Genomic DNA, 12,058 nt, shown 5'->3' with positions numbered 1-12,058 from the left:
ATGAACCTCTTTCACATTTGTGTGACTGAATTTGTTAAATTCCCTTTTGTACATTGATTGAAGGATTTTGACACCTCGGTTTCAGTCATCATATCATAGGGACTCATTATTCTTAGTTGGGACAGGGCAGCACTGGAGCCAGGAGCAGGGACCGTGGGGAAGGCAGCGAGCTGGTGTCTCCTGGGTACCCCGGGGCGTAGCTCCCCCTGCAACCCATGCAGGGTCCTCACTGTCAGGTGGGGTGATTCTTCCTCACGTGGAAACACGTCACCCCAGCGCTGGCACATAGGAGATACTATGTACTCAGTAATTGTTAGCTCTTTTTAAAAGTTTGTCTGTGTTATTTGTTAGCTTTTGTTATTTGGATATTAATCATTGGCATATCCTGCCATCTCTCGCCCCCTAGAGGTGGAGAAGATAACAGGTCCCAGTCCATCCTGGGGGGCAGGGGGAGGCTGTAACTGCTTAGAAGAGAGGGGAGCAAACCAAGAGGAGTGACTGACATTTGTGGGAAAGAAATGAGAGCTATTAGGAAGAATTCTACTTGACCTCAAGTCTCAACATACTCTAAGAAATACTGCTTTTTTGTCTTTGCTTGAGTGGGGGCTCTGCTTTACTTACTGTCAACATTCCATGGGTGGAACCACTACCCTCTCTCATCTCCGCCTGGTGACACCCTGAGTCAGTTTTGTGTTCTATTATTTCTCCCCGTCTCTTCTCACTCATCCTTCAGTAAACTGCCGTCTGGCTTCTGCCCTCACGACACTGGAACTGCTTTTCCCGGAGGTTCCATCTTTTCTCTGATACTTGACCCCTCTCTGGAAGCCCTTGGAAGTCCCTTCCATCTGGCTTCCCTCTTTAAGCTCTTCCCTGTCTCCTCGGCATCTCTACCTATTTCTTCTCCACCTTTTCTTCCTTAACCTCTTCCTTAAAGCTGGTTCCCCAGGTTCTCTTCTCCGTTTTAAATCTGAGAAAGCTCAGTTTGCACCCGTGGAATTCAGCTGCTTCCTATGGGTCATGCCATGTCTCCACTTCCCTTTGCCGGTCCGAAACCGAACTGAGCTCCTTTGACTCCTGCCTCGTGTCTTTGTGAATTATAGTTGTCTTGGATCTAGAATCTTCCTGATCTCCTGTTGATTTCATCTCCTCATTCTCCCCCAGATCCACTTCATCCTTTTCATCAGAACTGTGCTTCCTTTGGCTTAGGTCCTCCTCATTTCTTGTCTGGATTATTGTAATAGCTTATTTATTGGACACCCTTGCTGCCCACCTTTAGCCTATCTGCCACATGCTGTCAGAGTCATCTAAGGCAGTGGTCCCAACCTTTTTGGCACGAGGGACCAGTTTCGAGGAAGAGTTTTTCCACGGTGGGGGCGGGGAGGGGATGGTTCAGGCGGTAATGCGAGCGATGGGGAGCGGCAGATGAAGCTTTGCTCCTTGCCCGTTGCTTACCTCCTGCTGTGCAGCCCAGTTCCTAACAGGCCGCAGACCAGTACCGGCCCGTGGCCCAGGGGTTGGGGGCCCCCGATCTAAGGCACAGAACTGATCTTACAGTTGCTTTGTGAATAGTGCCCGTTCAGGGTAGATTTGACTTCTCAGTGGGGCATGAATGAATCGCCATGATTTGGCCCTCCCCATTCCAGCATCTCATGCCCTTTCTCCTGCACATGATCTGCTATGGTGGTACTAATCTACTTGTACTTCTTCATGCATCACAGTTTTTCCTCATCTGTGGGATTTTCCACATGTGCCTTCTATGTGGGTTTCTGTTGGTCCTTCAAAATGCAACTCAAACGTCTCCCCCTGACAGCTCCCCTTTTTCCACTCTGCCCCATGTTTCGGGCCACAACTGCCGTAGTACTTTGTGTACATAATTGTGATGCAGTCTTGTCTGCTCTCGTGGATACCTGAGGATGGGTGTCCTGACTTCCCATTGTCCTATCCTGGGACATTGGTATTCAGAAAAGAACCATTAGGTCTTTTTTTCCTTTAATTTGGTAGCCTAATGTTTACAATGAATTTATGACCATTACTAAAAGCCTGCTTCTAAAGGTTGTGCCTGATGAACCGGATGTCTGAATTTATTGTTAAAATAAGCTTATATGCTTACAAAGTGATTCACTTTAAAAGATTTTCATTTTCTTTCTCATAGCTATAATGATCCAGCCTTTTATGAAGAATGCAAAATGGAATACCTGAAGGAAAGGGAAGAATTCAGAAAAACTGGAATTCCTACCAAGAAAAGGCTGCAGAAGCTTCCCACAAGCATGTAGGCAAATATTCAAATGATACTCAGTAATGCCAATGTTCGTGGAAATCAGTCACCTGAAATGATGGACTCAAAGAAGTGTTTGCTTTATCCTTAATTATGGAAATAATTTTATCTGAAATAAAGGTTTTTTTTAAACTTCAAAGTTGAGTTTATTGAATGGGATAGGAGTAAGTGGGGAATTGGCACATGGTTTACCTGGGCATAATGGGTTTATCCTTAATTATGGAAATAATTTTATCTAAAATAAATATTTTTTTTTAAACTTCAAAGTTGAGTTTATTGAATGGCATAGGAATAAGCAGGGAAATGGGACATGGTTTGCCTGGGTTGTAATGGGGTTTTTCATATAGAGAACAGCTATAGTTCTCTAACAGTGATACCAGTCTTTAGGCTTCCACATGAATCTTACTCTTCAATCTATAGACTAATCATGGGGCCAGAAGTAACTAAAGGAAAGCAGGAATGGACAGCCTTCAAAGGAGTTAATAACTTGGCAGTATAGCAGGATGGTCATGAACCTGGCTCCACCACTGAGGATTAACTGAGTAGGTAAGTAGAGTATGTACTTGGACATACTTGGAGTCTTGGACGTGGTAAATGCGCTTTAATGGTTATTAGTAGAAGTAAAGGCTTATTTGGAAACACAGATGAGGAGATAAGTGCTTGTACATGAATTAGTTTTACTTATATCTTTAATAGAAAATTTCCTAAAATGTAGTGGCATTCCTTGACCTGTTAATTCTGCTACTGAAAATATTTTAATCTTTTAAAAAGTCTTCTTTATAAGGATGAATGACCATTTTGTAACACAGTAGTGGTTTCAGGAACTAGTGTAAAAAATTTCTGTCCCGATGTAATAATTTGATCCCAGGTTCAGCTTTTATATTAAAAGTTGCTTTTTTTCCTATGAGCTGTTAACTCTTCACCATAGCCATTGCAACTAGTTTCCAGGTAAGTAAAGTTTTTATGTATTTACATAGTTTTTATTAAAATCACAAATAGAAATTCCTGCCTACTAGGACAAGATTTAACTTAGGCCATCGAGTTAAAAGTGAATAGGACCCTAAAGAACCATGCGATGTTCAAGTTCCACACTTTGCTCTTGAGTAGACCACTCAAAGGAACTACTTGACTCTTACTTGAAACCCAGAGAGACCACATTTTCCAGGTATACAGATCAAAAGGAGGGAGACAGCAGGAGCAGACAAGCAAAGAAGATACAGCCACAGAGAACACAAGGCATGGGGGTAAACAAGCCCACGCTCTCTGGGGGCCTTTTGATTTCCTAGAGCACAGGAATTAGCTTGTTTTCAATGACTTAAGTGAGGAAAGGGCAAAATGGTTACTTTAAAAAGCTACTAAAAATATACAACTTGTGGTTATTTTATAATTATTTTAATTAGAATTAGAGGGGCCAGCTTCATTTTTATGTGGAAAACTCATCTATGTAGATGTTGCTTCCCCACAAGTGCTAGACAGACTAGGTTATAGAGTATAAAAATGTCCACTGCATGCATGGTACTCTGGGGAATCCATCCCCGTCCACTCGGCTCTTCCTCTGGCTGGTACCCCTGCACCTCTGCTGACCCTCTCCTGTTCAGTTACAGGCCACAGATCTTCTACCCGTACGATCTGCCTTCTCCAGGCAGCGTTTCTGCATGAGACCATGACTGTTTTCACAGGATTCAGTCCTTTAGTGCTTGAAGCCTGAACTCTCCCCTCTACTTTGTTTCTTGTGTTCCACAGAGGTACATCCCTGCTCTAGTTATGAATTAGGTTCCACTTTAGCAGAACGTCAGTTTCCTTTTAGAGAAGATGTAACTGCTATTTTAGCTAATGGGGAGGATTGAGAGGCTTTTGTTGTTGTTATCCGTGTTCTTTTCACTCTGTTGAGTTATGGATGTGCTGAATTGGGTTATCCTTATGAAAATCTGGAGGTTAAAGAAATTTTCAAGGGAAGTCCTTTGGAGCAAGCTTCAACTAGTATGAAACAAGTCAACAAAATTTTCCATTTTAAATAAGCTACAAATGGGCCATTCTCTCACTTCTCTTTGAATCTTACCAATAACAAATGATCATAAAATACATTTAAAAATTTATGACTGGGAAAATTTCTTTTGGTTACCCTTTCCTAAATCGTTTTACATCATTTGTTTAGCACTCTAAACTGTCAAGAACATCTAGCATACCTGTTTGATAGCTACCCTATTGTTTAGATGCAAAAGCATTGTCTCCATTCAGAAGTTGGTTTAACAAGACAAATGTCTGTTACATGAATCAGATTAACAACCTATAATTAGTACATGACCCTGGAATATTTAGGCAAGGACAATATTTCCACTTCAATTTCAAACAAAAATAATTTATTTTAAGTAATGTCTTGGCATTGTTCAAAACATTAATCAAGCCATTATGTCATATGACTTATTTTCTTTACAAAGGAAAATACTCAATCTTGGTTTTAAAAAAGGCAAACCAGTAAGCTACATTAGAGATTAGATATAATGTACAGCCTATGCAGCCACATGACAAATAGTTTCTGCTGCTTTGTTATTACACAGGTAGTTGCTTCCTTCAGCTAAAGCCTGGGGTCTTGTATTTGTTTTATGCATATTGGGTTTTGTTCTATTACTTGGCAGGAGATTGTACTCCCTCGAGTCAGCTGTGTTCATTGGTTAGAATAAATTCCAGCATCTGACACCAACTCCATTAATCACAGACAAGCTTGAGTAAGTGAGTAAGATAATAGAAAGACAAATATCTGGTGAATGGTGAACACTGTTTATATATGTATGCTATTCAGTTAATGTAGAAGAGATTTGAAATATTCTTGAGTCCAAGGTGTTTGCAACTGTCTATCAAAAAGGATAAAGGCCTTCTACATGAAACGCTTTATCTCAGGCAAAAGATGTAGGAACGGAGACATGTATTACTAATATTCTTAATACCACCACCCTGAAAGAATACAGAGAAATTTCCGTATGAAGCTATCCTTGTTACTTGTTTATAAATGATAGGCTCTTAGAATCAAAGCGTTGGGGGACATTTCATGATTATACTGTTATCATATATCAATACAGCACAGAATTTGGTTTCTAGGATTCTAATTAATTGAAAACCACTTTCTCAATAAGTAAAATCATTACATTTCAAAACAAAGTTTAACCAGTTAATAAGCTGCTCTACGTAACAAGCAGGTGTAGACCCTTTGAAGAAAACGGCTTTATACAGTTACACACCCATTGGGATTTTCACTATAGCACTGAAGGACAGATTAGACTGAAGCCTTTGTGATACTATTCCTACTTCTAACTGGATAATGTATATGACTGTAATAGTTTATTCACACACCACATAGTTTTCCAACTATTTCATCACATTTTTTCAATTAAGACTTGGATGTACCAGGACAGAGTTGGCTTCAACGAGCAGATTTCAAGTCTTAAAATCCAAATTGTACTTTAAATTTTATCAACATCGTGATTATAAAATGACTTTAAATCTTATACTTTGAGACACAATAGCACATATAGATGCAGTAACCCAGATAATATTGTTCCACTGTAATTTCCTTATCCTTACGCGTTGTAAGGTCAGCAGAAATATAACCTAAGTCACATTGCCATTTTACTCCTTTATGCAAATTAACATGCTTTTTCTCTGAGAACAATGGTCTCCTTTATTTTTATGAGTTAGGCATTTCACATGCTTTGTAAAACCGTGTCTGAAAACTTTCAATTCCATTCTTCATGTGAGGGGCAGAAATGTACAATTATCATCAAAGGTAGAGTTGTCATTGTGAAACACCTTAGGTTTATTAATTAGTAACACATATCTTGATTCTTAGCCAGAATATGGAGCTGGAGGATGTTCTTTCATACTGAAAAATCAACTACATAATATGGTACATTATGTGCAAATGTAAATACTGAAGAACTCTGCAAAAGTTTAATCAAAATCTGCTTTCAGTTTGTTAATGATTTCCCAAGAAAACCACTGAGGGAGATACAGCAACCTCGTGAGAACATCATAAATCTCTTCATAATTAATTTTTATAATGGCAGTTTTGATTATGTTGATCCAAGTAATGCAGTGGTGGCAGGTTGGGTAAAGGCAAAGGTTTATTTTTAGTTTCCCCAAATGTTGTCTCACTTGATTTAGGAGGGCTTGGGAATACCCAAGAATTATCTTCCAGAGAATTTCTGCCATAAGAATTGTGTTCCTGAAAGTTTGTGCCATCGTGAGGAATGGATCGCTCATGATCTGTCCATGACTGGAGAGCTGCTTTCTCTGATAAAACCTTTGCATCTCCTGGTAAAGGGGAAGACGTGGCATGACAAAGAGTTTTGCCATTTGGTGAGAGAGGGGCCTGTCTTTTGTATGTTGCAGTAAAATTCATCAAGTGCAGCTTTGTGCTGTCTTTCCCAAGGTCTTCCATGCATCCTGCTGGGGCACAAGCTGAAAAGAAAGCACAGGCTAAGCATCAGCTGTCCTGGTATTTATGATCACAAAACAGTAAACACTTTGTTAATTTGGTTGATTCTAGAACTGGAAATGGACATTTCCAAGTTAGTGCGATCACTGTGGCAGTGTGACTTGAAGTTGACAGATGATCTCAGTTCTAATCCTGGATCCGCTATTTACTGACAGGGTGACACTTGACTGCTCCAGGTGTCACTTCTCTCGTCTGCAAAATGGACACAGGAATCTTGTCCCGCCCATATCATAGTGAACATGAGGAAATTCCTATTTTAAAAAGCTGGAAACCAATTCACTTAAAATACAAGTAAAGACCCTGTTCCTGGCTCTTAATATGGCTGGAGAAGGCTTGCAGAATGTTTGTGTCAGTGGAGACTAAGAAAGCTGTTCTTAAGTTTTAATAATTTTGTTTGTTAGATATAATATTCCTTAGCTTAGTCAAATCTGTTTTCCATAGGTGGTCCAAAAGTAAATTTTTCCAGAAATAACTACATTGTGAATTGGTGAGACCCAACTGAAATTTGATATATATTAAAGGCTTTTATGGATAAAACAATTTAAATTAAAAGCTATAAAATCATCTCATTTCTTGTCAAATATATATAATGGTAAATGTAAATTCTGCTATGGTCACAATATAGGTCAAAAAAAAGCAAAAAAAATGAGTTTAGTAACATGTAATGGCTTAGAAAACAGACTGCTCTCCAGCTGCTGTTCAGCCACAGACAACACAAAGCAAGGGTGTGCTTCCCTCCCGCTGGACGGATACCAAGTGCCGCCAAGGCCTGACTCTAGTTTTAAAGGAGAAAGAAACTGAACCACATTAAAAAATAAGCTCACTGCCCCTTTTCTTGGGAGGAGGTGACAGTGCTCAGCTTCTGGACAGGGTGACATGTGGGTCTAGAGAAAAGGTGACCTGGGTTTATCTCTGTCCACTCCGCAAAGCACTCAATTCTTTGTGGAGAGTGGTGGCCCCAGGCCTGGCACTGTCGTAGGAAACGTGCTAGAAACTTACGGTTAAAAGCAAAGATCAATCATTCACCAGCTCAGAAACGACACGACAATAAGCATTTCCAAATGAGTAGAGAGCATTTCTCCTTAATTATTTTTTGGAAGTTCTATTTAGTATATAAGAGGCTCACTGAAAAATTACTCCATGAGTCTCATTTAAGAGAGGTCTTATTTCTACCATCAACTTAAAGTTGTCCCATATGTAACCCTGGTCACTGGAAAACCTGAGGACAAAATGAACCGTAAACTAAGTTGGGGTGTGCCCAAGTACCTTATTGTTTTGCCTGGTTCATAAGTAACTAACCCTAGAAACAGAAAGGCAATTCTGAATTTAGCTTTCTGTCCCAACATGCAACGTCCCCCGCCCCACAGGAAACATTTCTGAGGAGAACTATTTATAAAATCTCTTGTGCCCTCTTTAGGGACAATTTGAGGTGTAAATGACAATTTTAAATTAATGATTTTTAAAAAAATAAAAAGTCACATCTCATTCCTTTAAAAATAAAGTTTACAGCATTCAAATTTACATTACACAACTTTACAGGAATACAATCATTACGTAATAAAAGGTACAAACGCACTGATTTTTCTCAGTATAGAAATAGCTTTGGCAAAGTAGCCACTACAAGTTAACACAAAACTCAAGAAAAGGTTTAATCAGCCAAGCAGTTAAATATGCAAAGCAATGAAAATTTTTGTTTGGTTGAAAGGGCTAAGTGAATATAGCATCTAGTCTCTATTCAAAACAATCTGTCCTTTAAGGAAAGAAAAATTAAGTTTACAAAAAATGAAAATAACCAAATAACGAATCAGAGTTCTCTCTTTAAAAACAATTTAAAGAGCTACGTCTTTGGTATATTCTGTAGCACTGGAATGAAAGTAGCTTTTGGTGTCTTTTTTTTTTTAATATATGAAGTAGTTGTGGTAAAAGGTCAACTAGAGCAAACTTAACACCTCAGCCTTGAACACATAAGCAACACTTGGCTGAGAAAAAAGCCACAAGGGGAAAAGAATACAGTACTGAAGAAACACACATCAGCAACACCTTTATGTGTGAAGTTGACCAGTATGAGGCTGAAGCCAGAGCAGAGAATGGGTGGCTGTGAATAGACTACATATACTTTGGCTTATCAAACTCATTTGATGAGATTTCGATAAGATACGATAACGAGTTGCTCTTTGAGCAGTTTGGCTGGAATCAGTGGTTTCCGGCAAACCCTGACTTGCCTTTCTTGATTGCAGTTGGGGTTTTCAGCTTTCTTAGCAGTTCAGCTTGTACTTGAGTCACCAGATGTAAATTAGACATTTCTCTCTTCAGTTCCCAGTATGCACTTTGCATATTATCACTGAAATACAGGGTTGTGTTTTTTTAAAAGAAAAAAGTTAATGGTTATTATTCTCTGTGGAGAGAAGGGAATAACTTTAAAATAGAAATGAGCTTATCTTCATTTCTGCTCAAATTGTTTTGAAATAATACAAATTAAATAAAACATCCTCATTAAATAATTAAAATATTTAAATAGAGCATTATAACAAGTGAAAAAATCTTATTCACAATAACACTGACCTAATTTTTATCAATTAACTGAACTATATTAAACAGAAGGGTATTATAAAAAGTATTCTAACCGATGAGTTTAATAGTGCTCTCCTCAGGACTGAGATTTTATGATAGATAGCCTATGATGTGCAGTGGCGTTAATATATTTAATAGTAAGGAATATGGTCTTCACTTGCAAATCTGATCAAGAATAGGGCTTCCCTGGTGGTGCAGTGGTCGAGAGTCTGCCTGCCGATGCAGGGGACACAGGTTCGTGCCCCGGTCCAGGAAGATCCCACATGTCGCTGAGCGGCTGGGCCCGTGAGCCATGGCCGCTGAACCTGTGTGTCCGGAGCCTGTGCTCCGCAGCAGGAGAGGCCACAGCAGTGAGAGGCCCGCGTACCGCAAAAAAAAATAAATAAATAAAGTGACATTCATTCATGGATGGATTTTGAATTTGTATTTATCTTTTTTGATTATTCTGTTCTGATGTTGTGAATTGAAATGCTGTTATCAATTCTGAATGTACACCGAAGCCCACATTAAAATAAAATTTAGGTTTCATGCATTCCAGTCTTTTATGTTTGACTGGGCTGTCTCATATTGTTGGTTCTAAACCAATGTGACATGACAGCACAAGACATGAAGAGCCAGCTGATTTCCTGGTAAGGGAAAAGGAGCTGGAGAGAGGATTATATGAAACAGAAATAAAAACTTCACAAATACCTCTCATTTTACCTCAATTATCTGAAAAGTTATAAATCAGTTATTTTAAACCTAATTTTATTGAGTTTCATCTTCCATTAAGCATTCTTATTTGCATATTCATGATTTTTTTTAGGTTCTTAGTTGCCAACTAAATAAGTCAAAATCTTCAACACATATTTAAGAACTGATCTCATAGTGTTCAAACAACTCCTACTGCCTCTTAAAGATATTAGTATAATTTTAGTAATAATGAAATCAAATTAAACAAACATGTCACGTCATGCTTCAATTTCTGTCTAGCTATAAACAAAAACCTTTAAACAAACTACAAGGATAACACTCTTCATATCTAAATCTAATATCTTATTCTAATTATGGAAACAACAGATATATTCAAAAACAGTTATTTTGAATTATGACATTCCTTTTTTGTCAAAATATTCCCATTCCACTCAGACTATAATTCTTTCAATAGGAGCAGGAGAATAAACTTTATACTGCTTTCGAGAAAAATCTACTTGTTTTAATCTGTTGTAACGTCATTTGTTAACCAGTAGTCTATTAAAAAACGCAGGGATTTTTGCAGGTTTTTGATAGGTATGAAATAATTACTTCACAAAAATTAGTTAACCACCTCTGCTTCGGCAGTCAACATCTGAGCCGTGTGCTACAATGAGTGTCTCACATAGGAACTGTCTGAAGTGTGAAGAGTCAGTGGTTCCTTGGTGCAATTCTGGGCATTCAGCATGCTTCCCAAAAAGAGTTACTCACATTACGTAGCAGCTAAGTGTAAACACTGTACATGTGCTAATTCATGCAGACAGTCATGATATGAATCATACAGATTAAAAACAGTGGCTTAAGATTGTAAATCAGTACCTGACTTGGAGAAAAGCAAGTACAGTACTCAAGACAGTGTTTGGATACTGGAATATCAAACACTGCATCATTCAAAATAGCTACCCATATAAAATAAGAGAAAATTAAAATAGAGGTGTTAATGCAGCACTAATACACATTTTCCAATTCAATTTAATGAAGACTGCGTATAAATTAGGTGACACCAAAAACTAGGTCACCTAGTTTAACATATGTCTAATCTTTTTCTTTTGCCCTTAATGTCACCTGAATAGAAAACTACAGATATAAAAAACTAAAATTATTACTAAGTATAAGCTCTCCCTCTTGTGGATAACAAAGTAATGGCAGTTACTTTACACTTCATTTATATTAAAGTGCTATAGTCTTCAAAGTGTGTTAAAATTTTTAAAATTCTACTTGAACAAATCATTGCTTAAGTAAGACTGGACAGTTGTCATCCACAGATCTTTAGCAGAGCTCCAGCTAACCTTTACTTATCCAGGTATTTTTGAGCCTATAAACTGTTCCCCTTCTACCTCCCACCAGCTGGGAATATAAATTAGTTAAATTTTGCTTTAAATACCATACAAGCAAAATCCTAATGATATATATAGTTGTGTACAAAGAACTCATAAAGCTACTTGAACACTGAGATGCAACACCAAAGCACCCCAAATGAAAACCCTAAGAAATAAGACAGATGAGACAAAAAGATAACGGTGGTTGAGCATGTACTATGTGCTAGACAGGCACCTCACCCGGTTCTCACACAAACGCAGCAACCTGGGAGCTCACTTCACACACAAGGAAGCAGGTGCCAGAGAACTTCCTGACTCTAACAAGCTGCTGTTCAAAGCTGCCTTTCAGCTATCCAGTCCTGTGACTGACTGCTGCCCTTTGTGGGTAACATTTTTCAAATCATCATAACCTTCAGCTTCATCACATTTGCCAACTACTGACTTCCAACACAACCTTCTTCGTCCCAGTATAAAATTCCACACCTCTAAATTTTAAACGTAATGAAACCTGCTTATCCACATCTCAACAAGGGGGCACATGTCCAGCTTACATAGTAAAAACTGTGTAAAAGCTCAGTTTTCTTAATTGACACTGTACATTCAACTCTTTAATACTGAATGTTCCTTGTATAAGAAAAATCTACTTGATTTTGTTTTTTTTACTTCAGC

The 12,058-nt window shown here is 38.4% G+C and overlaps 2 protein-coding genes across 5 annotated transcripts in view; one reads left to right on the top strand and one right to left on the bottom strand.

Moving 5' to 3' along the window:
• Positions 1 to 2,414, top strand: part of CMC1 (C-X9-C motif containing 1) — a 71,618-nt gene extending 69,204 nt beyond the window's left edge. For all 4 annotated transcript variants that reach the window (XM_024752870.1, XM_024752868.1, XM_024752867.1 and 1 more), the window contains exon 4: positions 2,153 to 2,414. In XM_024752870.1, the coding sequence (XP_024608638.1) occupies positions 2,153 to 2,273 (121 nt within the window). In that variant the 3' untranslated portion in view covers positions 2,274 to 2,414. The remainder of the gene's footprint in view (positions 1 to 2,152) is intronic.
• A 2,199-nt stretch (positions 2,415 to 4,613) lies between these two features.
• The window catches only part of AZI2 (5-azacytidine induced 2), a 36,537-nt gene continuing 29,092 nt past the window's right edge, over positions 4,614 to 12,058 (bottom strand). The window contains exons 7-8 of the mRNA XM_024752862.1: positions 8,990 to 9,108; positions 4,614 to 6,730 (exon numbers count right to left, since the gene is read on the bottom strand). Of these exons, the coding sequence (XP_024608630.1) occupies positions 6,318 to 6,730; positions 8,990 to 9,108 (532 nt within the window). The 3' untranslated portion in view covers positions 4,614 to 6,317. The remainder of the gene's footprint in view (positions 6,731 to 8,989; positions 9,109 to 12,058) is intronic.

This window comes from Neophocaena asiaeorientalis, unplaced genomic scaffold (assembly GCF_003031525.2).
Source record: "Neophocaena asiaeorientalis asiaeorientalis breed wild unplaced genomic scaffold, Neophocaena_asiaeorientalis_V1.1 scaffold117, whole genome shotgun sequence".
NCBI lineage: Eukaryota > Metazoa > Chordata > Mammalia > Artiodactyla > Phocoenidae > Neophocaena > Neophocaena asiaeorientalis.
Note: the sequence above shows the minus strand (reverse complement) of the source record. Positions and strands in the feature narration are given on the sequence as shown.